We start from the raw sequence: 25135 nt of genomic DNA, 5'->3' as shown, positions 1-25135 counted from the left end.
GTAAAAAATATTTTAATTTTAGAATGCCATTCTGGTTTTGAATATAATTATCTACAAACACTTTGTGTTTATCGGGTAATTATTACTATAAATATACTGAAATACATTTCTTTGAATATTTCTCCTTGAATTTAAATAGCAATACAATTATGGTAACATAAACAGTAAATTGAGTTACATTTTATCCAAGAGATAAAAGAACAACCAACAGAAGACTGGTATCAAAAGTAAATATTTTGGTTTTAAGTCCCGTAAAGACAGTCCAATTTGAATACACCCATATTAAACAATGTACCCTGTAGGTAAAAATATTAGCACATTACTGACAAATGGAGTTAAACATAAAATGTGTGGTTAGAAAATTGAGATAAAACTATGTGACCCACCTCCCACTACAATCGCCTAATCACTACAGATACTGTCTGTCTGTCTGGTCTGGATCACCCATTCTGAGGTTACATATATGTTCCAATTGACTGGTAGACAGTCAATGCCTCTTCTAACTTCGGTGGAATCTGTTTGAAGAATGCAATCTGATTTTGTAAGAAGATCTCCAGTGATCGCTTGAAATCTTCCGTCTTCACTTTGTGGAAGTGATTCATCTCAGCTTTAAAAAAAAATTATAAAAATAATGATATGGTGTTCTTGCAACTACTGTAGTGAAGTGTGTTGGACGTTGCCTCGTGCCGCATTGCTTGTATCCCTATGCAAGATACTTTACTTATGTTTGCCTCTTTCGATTCAAGAATATAAATGGGTATACAGTTAGATCAAGACACAATTTTGCTCTGATTACTAGCTGCATTATGGAAGTATGTTTACCATTTACTGTATACATACCCATTAGAGCATAAGTGACAACCTGAGCTCTTCTATGAACCTGGTCTGCATTCTGACTTGTAATTCTGCCATCCTTCACTTCTAACTGACAGTCTTCATCTTTGGAAGTTGTGTCCTGTACATCATAGATTGATATATAGTGATATGACATCATTATGTCCATATATGGGCACATCACATTTTTTTGTCACATAAAGTTTGATAGTGTAGACAGAGCGTTAGATTTCGAAAACATACCTTGTGGAAACTAATCATATCAGGCAGTGACATAAGTAGGCCCTCATAATGCTTTAAGAACTCGCCATAAGGCTTGATGTCCAGCTTAGGTTGAGCTGCAAACAGATGTCCCACTGTGGTGTACATTCGGCTGGTGTGTCGCATGGCTGCCGTCAGCTCCTGTGAGCCTGAATATTACAAAAAACAACTTGGTTGAAGTAAATCTTAAAGTTTATGTGATGTGCCCATATATGGACATGATGATGTCATATTACTACCATATTTGAGAATATCACTACCATATTTGGGCACATCACACCTTTTTTTGTCAAACTAGTTTGATAGTGTAGACAGAGCTTAAGAATAAGGCTAATTTATACGTACGCTCTCCTCTGTAAAATGCAAACGTCTTTGCTAATGCGTCTAAGCTTTTGCCCATGTGGCTGAACTGTCTCCTGAAAGCTGCAAGAAATCAAATAAGAATTAGCTTAAAGCTCTGTCTACACTTCAAACTTTATGTGACAAAAAAATGTGATATGCCCATATATGGACACGATGATGTCATATTACTACCATATTTGGGCACATCACACTTTTTTGTCAAACTAGTTTGATAGTGTAGACAGAGCTTTATGAATGGAAACTCAAATTTTTTTTAAGATTCTAAAGGATCCAAAGTTATTAATACAATTGCATGCTTAAACCCAGACTTTATGTGAAAAAAAACTCTGACATTTTGAACTAGCCTAATGCAGAGATGATTTACTATCATTAGAAGCTAGTTGCCAGGAAAGTACAAAAGCAACATAAGCCACCATCACTAGATAGGTGTGTACTTTCATGGAGGAAATTTCCTCTATGGTTCTTTCAAGTTCAAGATTTGCAGAGCCTTTTGCAGGCAAAGTTTTTGAGAAGCAATAGGTGAAAGATAAGATAAATGAACACAATATTGCCATTACTAACCGGTTTTGTATTTTTTATTCATTTCCTGCATTGTTTGTTCCGACATCTTTATACTCTCTTCCATGTTTCGTGCAAAGTTGTTGATATTGTCATGAAATTCCTCCCTGGAAAAAAATGAATAGGAAACCATCTACAAAGTGTTTACAACTAAAGTAATAATACTTATGTAGTCGAGTACAGTAAATGCTACATATTATGGGAGAGCATTTTGATAATTTTACACCTGTTTTTCAGTATTATCTGCTATATAATTATTTTATCTATACTTACACTGCAAATGTCTGTAGGTCATCGTGAGGGCACTTTACCATACTAAAGAAAGCAGCTCCTACAAAGTAGTCTTTCTCTGCTCTCCTCTTTCCACTTTTCCACAACTAAAGAAATAAGGGCAAATTGAGTTAGTTTGAATTATGCTATGTGTACACTTATTACTAGTAACATTATGGTGTGTGTGTGTGTGGATGGTGACCAAAACAAGATAAAAATAAACTTTATAATAATAGAACACCAGAGGAAAACTGAATAAATACAGTTAAACATAATATCTTATTTTACTGATAATAACATATTTAATAACATTGGAAATTAGTTCTTCCATAATTAGCATTTATTTCTATATTTCTTACGTTTAAATCTCGACAGAAGAGAAAATGTTTGAGAACGTCGGACACACATATTATGGGATGTTTGCAGATTCTGTCTAACCATTGTTGTAACTGGCCCATTCGTTGTTGAATGAATGCGTTCTCGTACCGACCTACTTGAAAAAACATAAATAAATAGATATAAAAAAAAAACAGTACATGGTAAATTATTGTAAAGCTCTGTTTACACTACAGTATTTATTTTGACAAAAAAAGTGTGATGTGCCCAAATATGGTATTGATATGCCTAAATATGGTAGTGATATGACATCATCATGTCCATATATGGGCACATCACATTTGTTTTTCACATAAAGTTTGATAATGTAGACAGAGCTTATAAGATTCAATCATTTTAGAACTGATTGCGCCATCAATCTAGTACAGCGAGTTTATACTTACTTTTTATATATAATATAAAAATAGAAAACGTACCTACTATCTGCCGAACTGGTAACGGTGGAACACATAAAAATTTATATTTAACTGCTAGTCTTTCATACAGCCACCAAAACTGCTTATAGCGACGTCGAACATCACCCAAAACGTCACCATCTGGATTCTGAAGACCAAATAAATAGTATATTAAAACAAAATTTGGTTCACCATGTATAACTTACTCACTGGTAGATCTAGAAATTTGTTATAGTCATTGGTATGAAAATATTTATAAACACTACAATATTAATAATAACAATAAACACATAAAATTTAAGATGTATTGTCCCCCAAAAACATGAAAAATAAAGATTAATTTTGCAGTTTTAATAAAGTTATTCACTTCTCTAGACAAAAATAATTATTTCACTTATAAAAAGACACAGACAAAGAAACTTTTTAACCAAAAACAATTGTCTGACAGACAATTTAGGTATTTTTGCTTTAAATAACATTTTTTCAGGAAAATAATTTTTTTTCCCGATCCAGTTTTTGGTCAAAGTGAATAACTATTATGTACAATGACATATTCAACAAAAAAAACAATATATTTTATTTGTAAATTTCTTTTGGTTATAATAGTTCAACAATTCAAATTATAGTCGAGAATCCTTTGCACTACACCCCTTCCTGGATATCCGCCATTGTTCCTTGTTAAAGAAACATGTAAAACATATAATTTACAAAATGAACAATAATCAACAGTAATCAAACTTGTTTTTAGTTTATGTTTTTGTTGTTTGGTTTCATTATGTTGACACTAATAGTAAATGTGCACTAACAAAAAAACCATGTGCCTTCTATCAAACACTTATAACAATACAATTGCTCTTGTGGTGTAAAAAGCCTCCAGTTATTTACCTTTCAACAACCACAGAGAAATAATTTGTTAAGTACTAGGGTTTTGAAATCCTCAGATTTCTATATAACAATTGAGGGTAATCTCTGAACCATAGCATGGCCTTAAAGTTCACGCATGGAATACACAGGTGTTGAGGTTGAAAGTTTATCCTGAAAGACGTTTTCATTTTATTTAGTTACCTTTTGTTAGTTGATCCCTTTCGATGTACAAAATACAAATTTAATTGATGTATAATAAATCTAAGGAATATTTCAATCATTATGGAACCATGTCAAATTACTCTATTGTAGTTACTGCAGAAGCTAAATTTCATTTACTTTTTAACTGGTTTGCAGTTATTTTGCAATCATTACTTGTACAAATTTAATTGATGTATAATAATTAATCTAAGAAAGATTTCATTCATTATGGAACCATGTCAAATTCAATACTCTACTGCAGTTACTGCAGTAACCAAATTTCATTTACTTTGTCTGCAGTTATTTAGCAAGCATTGCTTGGTAATCATACACACTGCTTATTATATTATTATTATAATTTTGTTTAATTCTTTATACTGGGCGCCTCTTTAGTCAAAGACTGTTCTCCCAGAGGGCCCAGTGTATAGTACTATGATGAGTTTGTGACAGTGGCTGTGTGTGAACTAGTACACGGGTGTAACCCCATACTCGTCTCGAAAGATTTAATAGGTTCTTTTAAGTGCACATGAACCAGATGTGTACACTGGACGGTTTACAGTTACTGTCTCAAACCTCTAGATGGATACATATAACTATAGTATTTAAAAATTGTATTTACTGCAATAACTGAAGTAGAATAATCTTAACATGATCCATAATATAATTCAGTAAAAAATGTAATAACATTTGTTTTTGTACTTTATCGGGATTAAAAGTGCATGTTCTTGAAATTGGGTCTCTTTTGATAATGGGTAAATAAAACGAAACTATTTGCAAACTATAGTAGGCCTCTGCAACATGAATCTGCACATACGGATGTACAGCTATGATAAGATTTGGAACTTCCTCTACCATTTTGAATACCTGTTAATTTTACTTGAAAAAATTGGCAGACTGCCAATGAGGTTTCCTATTTTCTTTGAAGTAAAATAAAATGTTGAGATCATTTATAGAAATAGAATACACAGCACATACTCAGGCCGAATACTGTGTACCATGTCTATGATGTGTTAAGAATTATCTAATGCTGATTGGACCACTTTGGAACTTAAGTGGTAACATTTGGTTTCCATGTTTTATATCCAGGCAATTATGGGGATGGCATATATCCCATGGGTTTTGATTGATTTATTTTGATCCCATACAAAATTTACATAGAACAAATAAAGACACTATTCATTGCCTTGGTACTACCAGAGATAGCTCTCTAAATCCATATACATACAGGAGTATATCTAGTATCCTGTACATAAAAACATTAGTGATACAGTACAGTGTTCAGTGCTCAGTGTAAACTTGTTTTTTTACTGTTCACCACAAAACCCTTTTTCCTAGTAATGTTTAACTTACTGTCATTCACAAAGCTTGTATACCTCATTTTATACCTCATTTATACCTCATTTTATACCTCATTTACAAATGAAACCAATTACCACACCATTAGATGACTTCCTTTAAGATAGTGACCTTTTCAGATTGTGAACTTTTAAGATTGCGACCTTTTCAGATTAAACTTTTTTTTCCAATTTATTTACACTATTTCATTTTTTGCAATTTTTCTATAAGCAATGTGGAACTCTTTCAACTCCACTCCCTAAGCCTCAAATGAGACTTAGTTTATAAGCACGATAAATTATAAAATAGTTTATCCATCCTGTAATTGGCAAGTTATTCGCTGTTGGATGCAAAGAAAAGAAAAAAAGAAAAAGACTTAAGACTCTAAATAATTAGAATATTTTGAAAAAAACAATAAACTGTTCTAACCAAGGTTGTAATTTGGTACGTCATAAATGTCTTGATGCCCCGAAACTTGCTGTCCTTGCGCGGACATTTCACAACACAGCTGTACGGACGAACGGTCTGTTTCCACTGTGGACCTTCTGAGGTTTCCTAAAGAATGGAAAAGTTCAGAAAAAAACTAATAAGACGAGAGAAATGAGATTTATTCAGTCCAATCATGGAGGTATAAAAATTAGATAACTCCATGGTCTAATTCTTGTCGCATAGCTTGTGTCCTTAGGCAAGGGACTTAGGTTTGCCTCTGTCCACCCAGGTTTACAGATGGGTACCTGGTAAGGTCAAAACACAACTGCACTAAAGGCTGCATTATGGGAGTGTGTTTCCATTCGTCTTTGATAAAAAAAATAAGCAGGGTAATATGTGAAGCGCTTAGAGGCTATAATGTATGAAGCGCTATGTAAGAATGACATACTATTATTATCATACAGTATACAGTACATCAATCGCCAGTCTTACAGTGTCACAGTAGTAGGCTAAGTATTTTGGTTGAGCAAGAACAGTTAAATCTGTTCAGGCCTATATTGCTTGCTCCTGGAAAGACTGTGCTTAAATCATTATGTACTGTATACAACAATTGCAAGTACTACTACCAGTGGCGTAACGCATGGGGCAAAGGCCCTTGGTTTAGCACTCCTAAGGGGCCCTCCAATGCTGGGTTGCATTAGGGCTGCTCATGCACTGGTGTCCCTTAACCTCTGGGCCTCTTGGTTTAGCCAGTGAGTGCTCATAGTCATTACGCCACTGACTACTGCATACAACATAATACCCTTAGGGCTTGATTCAGAAATTGTTGAATACATTTTTTTTAAGGTTAATACCTAATCCATTAAACATTGTGACCTTTACAAAATACAGTGCTGTAAATATACTGTAGCATATGTTATCATTACCAAGCTTTTGAATCAATTTGGGACACTCCTATTGAGAAAAAGACTCCTATATAGGGGACACTTTATTGTGAAACAAACAAGGGGTAATAATATACTTTAACACTATGGCCAACTACTATATAGGGGACACTTTATTGTGAAACCAACAAGGGGTAATAATATACTTTAACACTATGGCCAACTACTATATAGGGGACACTTTATTGTGAAACAAACAAGGGGTAATAATATACTTTAACACTACGGCCAACCACTATATAGGGGACACTTTATTGTGAAACCAACAAGGGGTAATAATATACTTTAACACTACGGCCAACCACTATATAGGGGACACTTTATTGTGAAACCAACAAGGGGTAATAATATACTTTAACACTACGGCCAACCACTATTATAGGGGACACTTTATTGTGAAACCAACAAGGGGTAATAATATACTTTAACACTACGGCCAACCACTATTATAGGGGACACTTTATTGTGAAACAAACAAGGGGTAATAATATACTTTAACACTACGGCCAACCACTATATAGGGGACACTTTATTGTGAAACAAACAAGGGGTAATAATATACTTTAACACTACGGCCAACCACTATATAGGGGACACTTTATTGTGAAACCAACAAGGGGTAATAATATACTTTAACACTACGGCCAACCACTATTATAGGGGACACTTTATTGTGAAACCAACAAGGGGTAATAATATACTTTAACACTACGGCCAACCACTATTATAGGGGACACTTTATTGTGAAACAAACAAGGGGTAATAATATACTTTAACACTACGGCCAACCACTATATAGGGGACACTTTATTGTGAAACAAACAAGGGGTAATAATATACTTTAACACTATGGCCAACTACTATATAGGGGACACTTTCTGGGTTCTTAATAGCTGGGGTTACTGTAATAATTAACTTCCATTCATTTAGTTAGGCCTACTGTAATAGCTTCCATTCATTGGTTACATGTCACGTCCTGTACCTTATGTGAATTCGGTTTATTAAATTATTAAGTGATGCGGGTAGGATGGATGACTGTGGGAAGGGAAACGTCCCTATTTATAATACATAATTGCTAGTGGGTCAGTCACTTTCACTACTCCGGGGCCCTAGACTACTATAATATACTCCACTGGGACTTGTTTGTATAATTCTATCATTAACATCCATGATTTTATTTTACGAGACACCAATGTGACCAAGTAGCTACTAAATTATGTGCTATCATGCTTTGACTGGTTCTCAGGTCACCTAATCCATAAATTGCTTTTTAAGTGCAGCCCAAGTGAATCACCAGGACCACTTAATAATACTCCTGACATTTCAAACTAAATAACCCTTACAAATTAGTTTCCAAGTATCAAGCAACCACAAAATGCTTCAAAATATAAACTACAATTATAGTCATCCATGTTAAGCCCCTTCCTTTAAAAAAACCACAACATATTTTGTGTATTATATTATTTTGATATAAATACATATTCTTTTAGAGAAAACTACAGCTTCAACTAAATAATATTTAATAAATTGAAGAAGTTGAAATCAACAACAAAATAAACTACAATCATAGTCATCCATATCAAGCCTTTTCCGCCATAAAAACCACAACATATTTTGTGTACATTATTTTATTTTGTTATAAAAAATATTCTTTTAGAGAAAACTACAGCTTCAACTAAATAATAACAATAAATTGAAGAAGTTGAAATTAACACACAAAAAATATGCAAAAATGAGATTAAGAACAAGATATATTAAATAAAAAAAGCATTAAAAAAATCATTTGTTATTAATTACAGTTATTATAGTAAATTTAATAATGTACAGTAGTACTACAGAAGAAGTGCTATTATACAGATATTGACTGCTTAGAGGTTAAATATAAGATTTGACATCCCCGAGGGAATGATATTATGTTCGAGGGAATATATATTTCCCGAAGCGCCAGCTGAGGGAAATATATATTCCCCGAGAACATAATATCATTCCCAAGGGGATGTCAAATCTTATATTTAACCGATATAAAAGGCAATATCTGTTATATTATATAGCCAAGAACAAGTCTGCTGGTGAAGCTAGGCTAGGCCTCCTATTCTATAGTATTTGTATTGTATGTAAACAAGCCTCCTGCCTAGACACCTTACCTTGCGAAGAATAATATACAGATAATTACTAATTAATGATTCCTTGGCAATAAAATATTCACTTAGGCCTAGGTCGTTTAAATTAACAGAAGAATTTCCATCAATAAGCCTATTAATAATAATATTATAATCAGGTAGGCCGAATAAACAATTCATCGTCTTCTCTTCGAGGAGCTAGCCGAATCACCGGATGTTCAGCGCGTAGTTACTAGGTTACTACCGTGAGTATTGACCAATCACAAACGGTGTTTCATCACATTTAGGGAGGACTAATAACAAATGAGGGCGCTATGTATGCATAGTTTAAATAGTTTAGATGAATAATTTCTTCAAGCAAGCTGCGTGGCGCAACGGTGGAAGCGTTGTCTTGCGATGGTGGAGTGACAATTCCACCCGAGTTCAAATCCAGTAGATGACTTTTGTTTATTTATCGGCAAACGCGAGTGTTGCCACACGAAAATTACACAGTCAATATCATCGAACTCGAGAATGTATATGTTTAATGACAGGGGACACGATAATTACGCGAAAATTACTCAGTCAATATCATCGTACTCGAGGATATATACGATTTACGATCCTCGCAGCGGTAGTCATGTGATGCAGTTTCAACCAATCACGTTCACGTATTTACATAGGCTATGTAATATATATATTTAGTTACAATTTACATAAAACACTATATTTAAAATCCATATAAAATATTTTTAAAAAAAATTAATTTTAAATACAGTTAACATGCATTTGAGTATATACCTTTTTATAATTTCCATTATTAAAAATTCCAAACATGAAAGGAAGGGGATTAGAATTTAAGCCAATGAATGACCTGTTTTCCTGTCACATGCCTTGTCTAAAGCTATCAATGAGATAGTAGATTAATTAGACTCACCACAACAACAGCTGAGAATGCATCACTGACTTTGTCAGATTTGTTTTCATTGTCCATTAAGTAAGCATCCCCTCCAGTTCTTGAAAACACTGAAAATTTACTTCAAGAACAGATAAGAAAACTAGTTAAAATCAGTTATTCAGATATTTATTTGAATAAAACCTTGGGGCGTTATTGTTCACGAGGATTTTTAGGGGGCGTTTATTCGAGGGAGGCGTTTATCCGGGGGTGTTTATTTTTTTGGGTGTAATATGGTAACATCTATAATCAAATGAATACCTCCTAGATATGAACACAACACAATTAATATCGAGAAGTGATAAAATAGAGTAAAAATTGCTTGGTAAATTGTAGATCATCTCAATCAATGAATTCAACTATTAATAGAAATGTGTTGTAATACAATATTGTGTATATATGCATGTTACGGGGCGTTTATTCGAGGAAATAAATAAAGGCCCTGGGGGTGGGGGAGGGGGAGTGGAGTTTATTTAAAATGATGTTCTATGGAAGGACAATATATCTTTAATGACATGATCATTATAGAAAGTGACATCATTTAATTAACACTTGCATTGTGTGTTACCTAATAATAATTCCATTGACATTTGTTGGCTAGTAATTCTATACTGTACATATAAATAATTACAATTTAGCTTTTGTAAAGAGTTCATAGGATTTCATTTGAACAAAAATTCATTTATTTTTATTTATCGTAATTTAGAATATGGCTGTGGATGATAGTAAATAGGGAATCAATCGGTTATTATAGTACCAACCATTAAAAATGTATTTTGTGTAAAAGTGTTCGATAGTTTAAACCTTTTAATACTACAATTTCACATACTTGGTTAAACTTTTAATTTTTCTGACTGATCCAGATCTCATAACACTGCTTGTTCTGCGTAGTGTTCCTCGTTTCGGATTGGACAATCCAAAGTTTCCTTGGCCTCGCATTTTTACAGGAGTCTGTGTAAATAAAGTCACGATTTTAGATTCTAATCAAAACAATGTACAATCTGATACTGGTGTTTATTAGTGATCACATTTCAAAGTCTTGCTGAATTTTCAGATCATTTGCCTATTAATTAAGACTGTGTTTTGGGAAGCCAGTTCGGTATTCAATGAAAATATATATTTGACCTAAACTAACTAAATAGAACATGACATAAAAATAAACATCAAAGTTACAAACTTTCAACAAAAAGTGAACAAGAATATTTATAAATAAAAACAATTTTTTTAGAAAGCATTACATAAAACAAAACAAAAACAATTTTCATTATTAAAAGTAACAAATTCAAGATGATGGTTGAAGAATAACTGTACTATCATTATTATTATTATTATTTAAAAATGTTTATAAAAATATATATATATTTATAAAAACATACATAAGAATTTTACATTAAGTCAAAAGAAATTGATGAAGAAATTGAATCTCATGTTATGTATTATTTTTTTGGAAGGTATATTATGAATATTGAATAAACGACCTTTTATTGTAATTTATGCATGGAGCATTTTAAATTTGTTTATTATTATATTTTGTAAACAAATTTTTATAATTACTCAATTATAAAAATTAACAAAAAAACTCACTGGTTTCGGTTTAGATGAATTTGAATTCACATTAACATTCTGATATATCTGACTGTCTTGATCGTCCCAATCGTCCGACCAATTATCTTCCTCGTCATCATCAACATCCTCCTCCTCTTCTTCGGAGGAATTGTTGTTGACATCCGCGTTACCGTTAGAGGATAATGCATGCTGGTAAACGTGTTGCAGGTTATCTGGAATCTCGCAGTAGTCGCGTCTGGCTAGCGTTATTGCTCCGTCTGGTCGCTCTAAAAATAAAAGAAAACACTAAATATTTTCAAATGAAAAAAAACAGAAGAGCATTCCAACTTCTATGATAAAAGCTGAAAATAAATAAATTATGATTAAAATAGATCTGAATAACTTTTTAAAAAATTGAAAGTGAAATTGTTTGGACTATGGTAAATTTATGTGTTAATTAAATAGCTATACATATAATATTTTGATAACGTTTTTTTCCCCATTAAATACAGATAAATAGGACAGTCGTTAATGAATGAGATTTTTTCTTTTCATAGTAAACTGTATTTTATATAGTGTCTAGTACAGAACAATCCACTTTCCTCAACATATCATGTCTTTGTTATTAGGGTGGGTAGCTTTATAATCAGTGAGTCACTGACTGTTATCTATTGTACACAGACAAAGGCAAGTTAACACCAATAAACATATACAAACCAATAATCATTAACTAAATACCTTCCATAATAAAGTGAAACCATACTATTGTATTGTGTATAACAATAACATGCAGTGAGACTTTATATTTTAATAATGGATATAAAATGGCTACCTCCCTCCCATGTCTCTCGATAATCGCGCAGGAGTATCATGAATGATCTCCCATCTCCTGAACATAATAAAACATCTTAGTATACCATTTACTATTAAAGTTAGTACTGTAGGTCAAAAATATGTTGGAAAAAAGCTTGTATGTAGACATAATATAAGAGAAAATATTAAAGAAAAAAATGATAATGTTCATTATCTTGTGTTTAAAGCACAGGAGATGGCAGATTGAGAGGCCATGTGAAAAAATTCTGCAGTTACTGCAGTACTGTATACATTTTGTTTACTGTTTAATCTGTTTGAAATTATTCAGCAAGATTTTTAGGGTAATCATACCGTTTATTGCAGAGACTGCCTGTGAACTAGTAAATTGAAACAAACAAAACCATACATTACTGCAGTAAAAAATGTTGTTACTGCAGTAACTGCAGTAGAATTTTCATTTATACATGATCACTTTAATTAATGTGAATTGTGAATTAACAGTATTACCTTGTATACAGCCAAAGCCATATAAACACTCTATGACATCTTCTTTGTTAACATCACTATAAGCCAAATATGAAACAGATCTTGGCTCTAACTCACTCAGTCGTTTGAAAAAATCATCGCTTTTCTTTAAAAGTTCTCTAAACATTGCTTCGTTTCCAATATTTCTTGAAACAAGAGCCGTTTCCATTGCGGCGATTTGTTCAGATATGCAAGTAATTTCCCGCTGATGTCGTTTGCGTTCTTTTTCAAATTCCGAAAATTTCCTACTTTCTACGGTTTCAAGTTCTTTGAAAACGAGGCTTTTACGCTGCATAACCTCATTGATCATTGCATCAAAAGATTTCTCAATTTGTTTTTTAATTTCCGAGTTTTTCTTTCGTAATTGTTCACGATAGTACGTACTGTCTCTCACATGGCTCATTTTATCTCGTAACAGATGCATATTTTCAGCTAAGCTATTTCTGAGTTCGCTTGTCTTTGTGTCCACGGCGCTATCCATCTTATGAGCGTCAAGTAACCGCATAATTGTGATATTATGCGGAAAAGCGGTAACGCCGGAGTGAGTTAACTGATGCCAGACTCGGCATTCTGGACATTCCACCACATCGTCCATCTTTTTTGCAATGTTTTTCAGACATAGTATACAGTATGTGTGTTGGCAGGGCAAGAGCTTTGGAAGTCTGTCACAACCGTTGAAAAGTTGCAGACATATTGGACATTCTAATAACTTAGTGACACTTTCTGCCATCTTTAGAGAACGCAACAAGTCACATAACCTATAGTAGGCCTAGAAGGAAAATTAATTAAGAGATAAAATCATTTAATATTGACTCAATGAAAAATGTTGTAAGATATTTATAAATAATATAATGGTACATTACACTCACCTTACTAACCATTTAAATGAAACCTCTCTTCTGGGGATTTAAATTATTAATGACAGCTCTGGGAAAATGTGTTATTAAATCAATTCCATAGGCCTATTGGACTTCTGGTGATGCTGCGCCAGAAGCCAGACAAGATAACCATGAGTACCTAAAAACCAGGTCACTTGAATCACATACGACGACTACAGAGACTTTTGAACCAGAGAGGGGTGTCACTGTCAGTGTAGTGTATCTATCACCTGCCTTCCGCCAACCATCTTTACCTGTTTAGTTTAATTTCAGGCACTTATCGCATCAATGCAGAAACTATCTAGCTATTTTCTGACCGTTACTTTACAACAACACAACATTTAATTACTTGTCTAAGAACCATTGTTCCGTACTTACATAAAATTAAGTGAAAACACCAATTAACTACTCGACATTGTCAAACTTTCGTCTTGCTTACACAGCTCTTCTAACTATTTTTGTTTGTTTGTTTTCCACATTTGCAAACTGGTAGTAAGCTAAGCGCCCTCTATAGTTAGCAAGTAAGTAAATAATATAACCTCAATGGTAATTTGTTTGGAAACTTTGTAGGGCTACCGTGTAACAAAGCACCCACGATACCAGAGAAGTATGAGCAATCTGCAATTTGTCGTATACTTTAGTTTACTGCATTCAAATGGTTATTATTATATGTATTCCAAAAAAAATTAGTGTTTTTAAATGTTATGAATTGAATGTTATATCACGGGCATTACAAATCGAAAGCGTCAGGTCGTCGTTGGGTTATTTCGGAATGCAACAGAACAGGAGTTTTATTTACATAAATAATTCAATATTGGGCCGGAATTAATACTTGATTAAGCAGAAACAGTGCCACCGTCCCAAGGGTTAAGTGTAAGTAAATCAATATTAACAAATTAACACAATTTACAACCAAAATAAAGACTATTCCATTTTTAATGAATACATTTATCATTTTTACACTGAGAATTCAGATGACAACTGTTATTATAACTGTATTACCGTATCGTAACCTATTTTACCATTGTCTAATGTATCATATACAGTGTTCAGTAAATATATAGCACACTTATTATTTTTATTTTATTTTAGAGAATATATATTATATAATTGTTTATAGGTCCTGACATGTTTCAGGGGTGAAATAGTTATGGATAATTCTCTAAGTAACGTGTTTAGTTGGTATGCCGTGCGTTGTTATGCAAATAAGATCGTGCAGGTGGTGTATGGGACTGGTGGTTCGTCAGTCATTCGCGGTCAACACGCCACACTGTTAATTTCTCTATACCAAACTCGCATTAACATAAATTCCCGTTGTCATTTTGTGCCTCTTTGGTTCAGAACATGGCTTCATTGGGGGGCCTGGGCCTAGCTGTTTATCATGCACGTCTACAGCCGAGTTGGGCATAAACATAGTCCATGGACAAAATAGCTATTTGGTTCATGTCCAGGTAGGCTTACCACCTATTTCAAGGGTTAAGTGAAGGTAAATAAATATAAACAATTTAACACAATTTACAACAAAAATTAAGACTATTCCACGTAATGAATACATTTATCAATTTTACATTGAAAATTCAGATGATATTTAATAAATAACAACTATTATTATTATAACCGTATCGTAACATAATTATTATTATTACCATTGTTTAATTTATCATATAGGGCCTACAGTGTTCAGTATATATAATAGCACACTTATGATTACGTTTGAATGGAATTGACCAATAAAAAAATGTCTTATCTTTTATGTATCGTTTCACAGTTAAGAACCTTTTTATTTTAGCTTATACTTTATACAGTATACTTCCATAGATCTTTCTCCATGATAATATTACGATTATATGTACAGCAAAATTGCATGATTATAATGTTTAGTATAGTTAAGCTTTTTCACGATCTCTCCTCATTGCTTGTTCCGCAGGACCATTTGTCACCGGTACACAGAAAAACATAGCCTACACCGGTCCTGTTTTGTTGTTCACACGTCGATTGGATAATAGAGCATAAAATGGCAAACCTACCAGATAACGACCCTGTAAAAACCTTTGTGAAAAATCTTACGGAATGTTCAATATGCCTTGATGAAATGGAACAGCCTAAACTACTTCAGTGTGGACATTCGTTTTGCCTGTTATGTCTACAGCAACATGAAGCATCGAATGAACAGAACCCATGGAACCAAGTTATTAGTAATTTATTAATTAATAATAGCCCTACTATTATGTGTGCTATTTGTAGAAAACCAACAGCAATTCCTTTTTCTGGCCTAGAGGCACTCCCTGACTCTTTTATGATTGAAGACGCAAAGGAACATTTGAAATATGCCGAAAATGTTGCAAATAGTCTGAGATCATATCAAATACAGCTTGGACATGTACAATCGGAACATGTACAAGATGAAATGAAAATAGCGGATTTAAAGGCCGAGAATGAAAGATTAAAAATAGAAACAAAAATATCTTGGCAAAACGTACGTACAGCACTTTATTGCTTAGGCCTATTATTTTTAATCTACAAATTTCCCTTTTATTTTGTATGGGCGCTTATTTTTGTTGGTATTATTACACAAATATTATTGCAAAACTTGGAAATAATAATATGTGCACTTTTTTGTTTAGACCTATTATTTTTAATCTACCAATAGGCCTATCTCTTTTATTTTGTATGCACGCTTATTTTTGTTTTCTTTTTATTATTAATATTATATTAATAGAATAAGGCTAAAATATTATTGCAAAACTTGAAAATAATAATATATATTTTATTTTATTATGTTATGTCTTTAGCCAATGTGACCAAGGATTACCAATTACCAATAGTAAATAATGTAATCACTGTCCTATCAGATCAGATATCCCCTGATACAGTTTACCAGGGTAATCCCCTACTCTCCTCGAATAATGAACTGGGTTCTTTAAAAGTTCACAGATTATGACCAAACTCGGAAAGATTAAGAAACATTTTCTCTTTTTTTTGTCTTATGTCATCATTTGTCATATACATTGCACGTAATAAATAAAATCATTAAATATAATAAATACTTTACAGTGCTATACAATAGAATGTTATGTTAATTCATTTTCCGAGACCACTATACACACTAATGAGATTAGTAACTGTTTTCCTGCAAATCTTGCTGAACCTGGATGGACGACAGGCCCGTAATCAAGTTCAGGTAGTTCGAAACAGCCACGCCGTTTTAAAAGCAGGCTCCTTGGCACAAAAATGTATTTACCTGATCAGCGTAACTGGTTATAAAGCCCCTTCCAAATTCGAATCTCTCTAACCGGGAGGCAAATAATGCAACCGGTGAGGGGTGATTGTTTACATTATTTAGGCTATTTAAAATTACTTTGGTGTAGTTAAATTCATTGTTAATAGTCATTAGTAATATATTGTATTCTCTAAAGTCAATTGTGTATTTAAATAACGAAGTATAAAATAACATTTTGTAGTTTTGATAGATTCTACAAAATGTATTTGTTAAAATAAACGTGGATTTGAATTAAATATACAAATAAAATGTATATTGTATTCGTACTGTGTACGTATTCATTATTTGTGCTTTCGAGATAACATCTGAAGAAGTAACAATTCATTATGTGGTATACTGTCGATTTCCAGTTTAAATTGCATTTTGTTTTTGGTATACTCACTATTGTAATACTAAAGTTATATCTATAAAAAAAAAACTCCTCCACGTTAAGCTGTTTATCCACAAGGATATTTTTCTAATGGCTTCATTGAAGATAACCAGAGGAATTATTTCTGTACCATAATTTGGGCCAGATTCAAAGTAGTAAAAGATAGACACAACCACAGCATTTCCATGAATAACAATTTCAAAGCTTTTGAGGTCAACTATAAAGTAAATTTTTCCTATATAATATTTTGATATCTTTATTTCAATATTACCAAATCCATATTTGAGCTAACGATAACTTAGAACACGATTAGTAAGCGTATTACAAATAATGACGCAGTTGCATGAATAGATAATTAAATGATTATATATTAATTAAACATTACGAAATATTGAACTTTGGACATCATTGACAGAAATCATTCAATTATTTAGATGAAATCATATAAACGTTACAATAATAATGTCCGAATCTTTTGTATCATGTAGTTATAAAAATATACGGTGGGTCATACAAATTTTATTTATAAAGGTTTTGTTATAAGGTACGGTAATGTACATAAATTTGATTAACAAAGTGTTTTAACTAAAAGTGATACATGCTCTGCTTTAACCAAGTTAAGGAAAATTCGTCTTCACGAATGTTACAAAGCTCGAACTTGAAAAAGATCTACAATTAAAAATTGTACAATAGAAGGAAAAAGAGAAGGTAGAAAATAATAAAGTGTATTTATTTTGTTTTGTTTTAAAACGAATGAAATACTGTAATACTAAATAGTTTCATAATTTGGTGCTGAGGGCGTATAGTTCACTCATTTTTATTGACTTATTTGTATGCAAATAAACCACTATCGCAAACATATGGATTGCAATTGATTGTATGGTTGTTATTTGTTTATTACTCTGATCTGTGGTGTACATCAGGTAAGTTGTTTATAATAAGTTATTATAACGTCGATTACAGAAACAGAACTTATGGCAAGGCAAAAAGACAACGACCCTGTAAGGACATTTGTGGAAAACCTTACTGAATGTTCTATGTGCTTTGAAGAAATGGAACAACCTAAATTTCTCCAGTGTGGACATTCTTTTTGTCTAAAATGCATACGTAGGCAATGTGAGGCAACAAACCAACGGAACCATGTTTCTACTAATATTGTATGTGCTTTGTGTAGAAAGTCCACCACAATTCCTAGAACAGGCCTAGGAACACTTCCCTCGTCGTTTGTGATCGAAGATGCAAAGGGATGCTTGAAAGTTGCTGATGATTTGGGTTTAACTAAAGTTAGGCTCCCTATCTGTGAGAAATCTAATCACCAGAAAGATTTAAACCTATGGTGTGAAACATGCATAGAACTTATTTGTATTGTTTGTTGTGATCAGAAATTACATCACAAGCATACCCTACATCACGTGACTTTCACTGAAGCGTTCCAGAAATACCGTGACCAAAAATATAGATATGGAAAGAAAATAGCAGAAATGGAAAAAGCTTATACCAATTTGGAGTTGGCACAATCTCAGTGTCAAAAGAAATCGGAATCGTTGGTCAGTGAGATTGACGGTTTAAAAAAGGAAATAAAGAAAATAGTAAAACGTGAAAAGACGGAACAAAAAAAGCATAAGAACGTTATTAAAAAACATCTAACAGAAACGAATTCATTGATTGATGCGATTAAGAGTATAGAATTAGAAAAAGATGAAATTGCGGAACGCGCAGAGAGAGATAGAGAATCAATTAAAGAAGTACAATTTGAAAACCTGGAGTTACAACATACAATCGTAAATGTAAGTCATATATTTGTATATTTGTCAAAAGAGATTAAAAAAGTACAAGCTGAAAAGCAAGAGTTGCAACATAAGTTCCAAGATAGAATCGACTCATTAGTTTATGAGACTGAAAGCTTACAAACAGAGAAAAATAAAATTATAGAACGTGCAAATAGACAACGTCAAATGATGACGAGGGAATTCCATGAGGAACTACGTAACCGGGTGGTATTGTACCAGGAGGAGCGAAAAGGTTTAGAACTGGAAAATCGGGAAAGCATGGAACGTGAAAGAATATTGAAAAGAGATCAACGTGTCTTGTTATTCATCTTATCTATTATTATTGCTAGTATTGTTTATTATTGCATTGTTTAAAGGTTTGCATGGCGAATAAACACTATTAAGTTAGTGAGATATTTTCAACGATACTTTATTTTCTTTTTTCTTAATAATTCTAACTAGGTCTGAGCCGTAAAATATGGCAGGTTATTGGTTAGTATCCTTTCACACCTGTTTATTCAGGTCTAACAAGAAATCCGCAATACAACACCAAGCATGATTACGTCATATAAAGAACGAGGCCCTTATTTCAGTTAAATATACATACAATTAAAAGTGATTTGATAATGTATAGGCTACGATTTATTCCCTAATCTGTTTAATGACATAATGGATTTTCAGCAGAACATGTCATTGTCTTCTTTCCGCTCTCCACCACCCCACCATTTCATTTTTCAGAGAAAACATGTGACAAAACAACGAAAGAAGCACAATTTGTTCATGAATGATTATGAAGTAGAATAAACTTTCGACCAACCACATAAACATAATTTATAAAGTATGGACATACAACACCATATTACATATCCAAGTTTATTCAATTATTACGCCATTAACAACAAAACACCGTTCAGCATTTGACATGGGAAATATCGAAAATAACCTTTTCATTAAATTAAAGCGTGTTTAATGCCTTATATTAATATGCCTGTTACGATTTAAACATTTTAAAAAGCAGCTGTGCAAATTATCAAAATCAGTTTTTATATTACAGTATATGATATCGTGGTTCAATACGTTTACTAATTATTAATTAATTACCAAACATATTTACAGGGATCAAACAATCGCCGCTGTTGCCCATGTAATAGAGTAATAATAATTTATTGAACGTACGCTTTTATATCAGCGATCACTTAAACTGCTTACAAAGAAAAGAAAAAATATAAAAGTTTGTTTACTATTACAAAACACCTACATATACATTACAATACTACAAGTTAACATTACAATTAATAAGATTACTCAGTACTACTAAATATTATATACTTACAAGTTATTAGTTCACACACGCACTAGAGTTAAACGTGTATAGGAGGGATTTAAGGTAATCCTATTTCAGAGTTACAACTGATAGGTAAGTACTCTCGTGTGATTGATTAACTCTATTATACCTCCGTTAACTTTAATAAACATTAATGTACCTCGACAGGTCTCAGACACCCGATGTGGCGTCCTACCACACACGTATGAATAGATAGAGAAAAAAGCGTGTAAACATAGATATGTTTGAAACATCAAATTCATGTTAATACGTAACTTGCTTGCTTGTCTCCTGGATATCAAGCCGAAGAACACCAAGATACCGAATTCGAACACCGCACTGACGAAGTCTATATAACTACAACATTGTTTGTAGTATAGGCTATTTTTAGAAAGGCCCCACGACTATTGAACAACATGTAGGCCTACTGCTTTAAATATTCTTAAATAATTAATACATTTAACGTTGAACATGTTTTGCGATATGTATAAATCTAAGCCAACCCAGCAATAAGCATAAACAAAGTAATATACTTGACGATACATACAGTATAAAGTAGAACCCCGCTTAAGGGAACACATACGGGTCTAAACCACCTTAAAGGGTCTTTCACACCTTGCACACACGGTCCGGCGAAACAACGTCAAGGTTTCGTTTTCACAATCCATATGCGCGTAGCCGCCGCGTGAAAACGAAACATTGACGTTCGATTCGCCGGACCGGAACCGTGCCAGAACAGTAATGAAAGACCATTTATAGAGGTTCACTGTACTAACAATAATTTACAATGTCATAAAACTGATGAGATTTCTTCAGATAATAATCAACATCTGATGATACACTCATATTTGTCACATTATACTTCGAGAAGAGAACACACCGATTGTTTTTACGATGAAGAGTAAGTGCGTTGCAACACGTTTGTTCCAAACACTTCCAAGCGCAGCACACCTTTGACGATTTGGCGCTGTTGTATATTTCAGTTCCTGTAAACCCGGTCGGCGGTTTCAGCTTCGTAAATGCTGCGTTTGAATCGTCCTTCCATTCTAATACAAAACATACATTGAAGACATTTAAATATATTTGTAGCCTATAGTAATCGTTTAGTAGTGTTCTCATAGAATTTAATTGTGTAGGGCGGGGGGGGGGGGGGGGGTTGGGGAGGCGTGAATCAAAAGCGACACGACGGTGAATTTTGCAACAAAAAAAATAAATAAATAAAAAGAAAAAAAAAGAAACCTGATAGGAAATTCGGTACTGTATTATACATCAAATAAAATATAATTATTAAATACCTACGATGTAGAACACACCCTATATACATCACTAATATATCCCATAGGCCTATCCGAATACTACTCTGTTTATTTATTTATTATTTTTTACCTCATGTTTTTTCTACATCTTTATTACCTTTTGTAAGGTATGTATAATTTTTGAATGGGGGTCAGCCTTTAAGTTCTTTAACTTATTTGACCTGCAACCACACTTATGTTTCTTTTAATCTAATTTACAATTAATCTGTGTTTTATTAGAATGCACAACTGTATTATTTGATTTGTGTGGAAAATTTAATACAATAAACAAACAATATATTGATTTCTTATGAGATAAATTGTCTAAATGTCCGAAAAAGAACCGAGCAATCTTTTACTTCATAATATACCGCCATTACAAAATGTATGACAATCAATGGTTATGACATTGTTGTTTAATGCAGGTTAATGTAAGATATACGCGACCTAATAACATTAACAATCCTTACTTTGAAACGGCATATCTCTTGCTGCCTTCATTTCTGATTCGTCCAGTACTCTTTCATACACTTGCAACATTGCTGCTTTGCCAATAAATTTCCCACCTTCATTTCCAATTCGCAACCTCTTTAAGTATAGGCGTAGGCTGTTAAATGTCGTGGATTTTACACTGACGATTTCACCATCACTCCATAGCGTGATTTTCCTTCTACTACCATCAAATGTAACGGCAACAAATGTCCATTTGAATGGAGAAAGGATATGACCTTTTACTAACACGTTGGTTCCATGAATAAACTCAACTCTTGAATTAAAAGAATGGCCTATTGTTCCCGCCAAGTTAAACGAAATACGAGGTACCGGGTCGTGTAAAACTGTGCTTAACAACCAATCATCAGCAGATGTGTGTGGATATATGTACATATAGCCATCGTCAACGCGCTTAATGTTTTAACTCCCTGAGATTTAAAGGGAATGTCTTGAAAAACAGGGGCCATATCTTTAAATTCAAAGTCACAATGGTTCATGGTTGGTGAAAAATACGTGCTTATTGCATTATAGGAAAACCAATGTTTCAAACAGTCCAAATCCAGATCGAAAATCGTACCACCCAAATCTTCAACTGCAACCGGATCTGCAAGGCAACAATAGTCAAAATGACGCTTCTTCTATATAGACCAATCTATGACCGAGTATAGTCCCATGGGGCCTTTGCACGAAATTCGGTGAAAATTAGCAGTGTGATTATACTAAAATACAATACCAATGTCTTGTGTATGAATTTAGCCTTTGAAAAAACAAAATAACAAGTTTACCTCTCTTTGGTTCATATTCACTGTAGACACGGATCTGACAAAGGCGAAGTCTCTTTTTACCCTTTCTTAATAAAACGTACCGACCAAATGCTTTCTTATTACATTTTAGATCTATCACCACGCTCGCTGATATTTGAGTACTTGAAATAGGATGTTCTGTACAGTTCTGTTCAACCTCTTTTGAATCTTGAGAAGCAATTGTTACTCTGGAGCCTTCCAAAGCCTTTCCGTAATAGTCTAAATAAACACAAAAATGCATATATTTATTATACAAATAATGAATGTTTATGAGTGCAATGGTACAAATAATTTCATTAAGATTAAATTCTATTTTCATGAGGCGAATTGTTTTACACTTATATCCATGTAAATAGTTATAATATTACTTATAATATAAGAAAAATGTCATACTTTCTTCGACTGTATTAATAATAGTCACTCTCGTTACAAGGTAGTCTTTTCCCAAATCTATTTCAACCCATTCGTCTTCAGTATCATCTTAAAGGAAAGAGTATAACATAAGAGACGCAACCGAGTTGACCAATGACAAGCGACGGGTCAAATAATCCATCGCTTGTGATTGGTCAAATCTTACGTCCTTGAGTTGCGTATCTAATTTAGATTAGTTCTTATCAACATTGAAATACTTTTTTTAAAAATTAATTCAAATAACTGTTTGCTTCATAATAAAAAAAAAACATTTGTACATTATTTAAGAAAAGTTTTAAAATATTTATGTTAATAGTTTCTTCTTTTTGGTAAACCATGAAAATTACTATTTTGCTACGTTTCGGCAGCCAAGCATCAGTAGCCTTGAACACGCAAATGACGTGTTGCAATTGTTTGTCATCACTTTTTTATATCGTTTAACAAAAAGAAAATAAATATGCCTACTAACGTAAATTATTTGTTTTTCGAGAACACTTTTAATTGTAGGGATCAGAACAAGAATTGGCATTATGTGAATCCTTTCATATTCTATTTATACTAAATCATACAAATCAAACGTCGAACCTGTTGCAAAACAATCCTCTATGTTGTCGTTCCCGTTTGTAAGTCTACCAGGATTAACACCAGACCTAGCAGTAACCAACTTCTGGTATGACAATAAAGCTGAAACCAATTGAATTATTGCTAAAATAATTCATTTTCGTACAAATAAGCGATTCAAACAAGAAGGGTTTTTTTGCGTGACGTAACAAGGTCATATACATGGCTGCAGTCGCGTGTTCAAGTTAGTGTTTACCGACCAACCGACCGACATAGTGAGCTGTAGAGTCGCGTTGCACGCACGCGACTAAAAAAACAGAACAGGCCTATAATATATTTCATGTAAATAATTTTTCTTTAAATGTTTCTATTAAAGATCGATAACCCCTCCGTAATCTTGTTCACATTTGAAGAATTATGTTATCAACGCGTAATTCCGTTATTGCAAAATTTGACACGAATAAGGCTAGTAGATGGGTATGTTTTGCTCCGATGCGTGTAAATGAAATTATGATCTTCAGAGTTATTATTCTGATACAAATACTGAAATAAAAATTGTGATAAAATAAACTTACCAGAGTGGGCATAAAATAAGTTGGATAGAACACCACAGCAAAGAAACAAGAAATACATCATGATGATGCTGAGAGAGTTTAACCATAATGAAGGAGAGAATGCGGTAGAGAGTCTTTAACGTTATACAGGCCTACATCAATATTCATACCATTCTTGGCCGTGTGCGTGAATGTCTTTCATCTAAAACAGAGATAAAATTTAAATTTTAAATTGATGGATTATTTTTCCAAGAAAATAGTGCATTCACGGGTTGGTACGGTAGCAAAGTGCCTTTCTTGAATGCCCGGGGAAAGTCTAAATATTCATATATGTGTTTTTCAATATTATTTTATTTTGATCGTGCGCTTGTATAATAATTAACTTTTCATCATTTTCAATAATATTTACATATAAAAAGGCTATAAACCATGTTATTATTATAATAACAGAATGTGAAAACAATTTTATTATGGATAATAAACAATGGCATTATGTATAAACGTGGGTGCGATTTACATTAATCATTATAGAAGAAATTCTAAATATATTAAATATAAACTGAATATGAGTATAATATAACTTGTTGTTTTGCAATATTGACCAACTTTAA

General features: G+C 32.9%; 4 protein-coding genes across 5 annotated transcripts; 1 reads left to right on the top strand and 3 right to left on the bottom strand.

The window, feature by feature from the left end:
* Positions 1-291: 291 nt before the first annotated feature.
* Positions 292-14121, bottom strand: LOC144847633 (sorting nexin-33-like). 2 transcript variants are annotated; one of them, XM_078704098.1, is made up of 14 exons: positions 14044-14121; positions 12770-13556; positions 11489-11736; positions 10734-10855; positions 9887-9986; positions 5907-6032; positions 3099-3225; positions 2646-2779; positions 2290-2393; positions 2020-2123; positions 1441-1518; positions 1078-1244; positions 841-955; positions 292-607 (listed from the first exon to the last, which is right to left on the bottom strand). In XM_078704098.1, exons 2-14 carry the CDS (start codon positions 13515-13517, stop codon positions 456-458), a joined length of 2325 nt encoding a protein of 774 aa, XP_078560224.1. In that variant the 5' UTR covers positions 13518-13556; positions 14044-14121; the 3' UTR covers positions 292-455. The 2 variants fall into 2 exon arrangements, with proteins under 2 accessions (XP_078560224.1, XP_078560225.1); XM_078704099.1 differs by having other exon boundaries at positions 2646-2776.
* Positions 14122-18265: 4144 nt separating this feature from the next.
* Positions 18266-19459, top strand: LOC144848415 (uncharacterized). The gene has a single exon (XM_078705143.1). The coding sequence runs from the start codon at positions 18290-18292 to the stop codon at positions 19457-19459; it is 1170 nt and encodes a 389-aa protein (XP_078561269.1). The 5' UTR covers positions 18266-18289.
* Positions 19460-21044: 1585 nt separating this feature from the next.
* Positions 21045-22782, bottom strand: LOC144848839 (uncharacterized). Its single transcript, XM_078705767.1, has 2 exons — positions 22174-22782; positions 21045-21454 (listed from the first exon to the last, which is right to left on the bottom strand). The coding sequence occupies exons 1-2, from the start codon at positions 22586-22588 to the stop codon at positions 21180-21182; spliced, it is 690 nt and encodes a 229-aa protein (XP_078561893.1). The 5' UTR covers positions 22589-22782; the 3' UTR covers positions 21045-21179.
* On the bottom strand, positions 22616-24707 carry LOC144848414 (uncharacterized). Its single transcript, XM_078705141.1, has 5 exons — positions 24546-24707; positions 23995-24093; positions 23392-23478; positions 22981-23217; positions 22616-22623 (listed from the first exon to the last, which is right to left on the bottom strand). Exons 1-5 carry the CDS (start codon positions 24604-24606, stop codon positions 22616-22618), a joined length of 492 nt encoding a protein of 163 aa, XP_078561267.1. The 5' UTR covers positions 24607-24707.
* Between the last annotated feature and the right edge of the window lie 428 nt (positions 24708-25135).

This window comes from Antedon bifida, chromosome 7 (assembly GCF_963402885.1).
Source record: "Antedon bifida chromosome 7, ecAntBifi1.1, whole genome shotgun sequence".
NCBI lineage: Eukaryota > Metazoa > Echinodermata > Crinoidea > Comatulida > Antedonidae > Antedon > Antedon bifida.
The sequence above is the reverse complement of the archived record's forward strand: the minus strand, read 5'-3'. Positions and strand labels throughout refer to the sequence as shown.

Coding starts and splice junctions, on each gene's coding strand:
- LOC144847633 (XM_078704098.1), bottom strand. CDS start 13,517: ATGGCAGAAAGTGTCACTAAGTTATTAGAATGTCCAATATGTCTGCAA. Junction 1,519..2,019: donor GAATAAAAAATACAAAACCG/GTTAGTAATGGC, acceptor GATTTCTTGCAG/CTTTCAGGAGACAGTTCAGC. Junction 1,245..1,440: donor TGCATTTTACAGAGGAGAGC/GTACGTATAAAT, acceptor TGTAATATTCAG/GCTCACAGGAGCTGACGGCA.
- LOC144848415 (XM_078705143.1), top strand. CDS start 18,290: ATGGCAAGGCAAAAAGACAACGACCCTGTAAGGACATTTGTGGAAAAC.
- LOC144848839 (XM_078705767.1), bottom strand. CDS start 22,588: ATGTACATATATCCACACACATCTGCTGATGATTGGTTGTTAAGCACA. Junction 21,455..22,173: donor AAGAGATATGCCGTTTCAAA/GTAAGGATTGTT, acceptor GTTTTGTATTAG/AATGGAAGGACGATTCAAAC.
- LOC144848414 (XM_078705141.1), bottom strand. CDS start 24,606: ATGATGTATTTCTTGTTTCTTTGCTGTGGTGTTCTATCCAACTTATTT. Junction 23,479..23,994: donor AGAGGATTGTTTTGCAACAG/GTTCGACGTTTG, acceptor CTTTCCTTTAAG/ATGATACTGAAGACGAATGG. Junction 23,218..23,391: donor TATTAATACAGTCGAAGAAA/GTATGACATTTT, acceptor GTGTTTATTTAG/ACTATTACGGAAAGGCTTTG.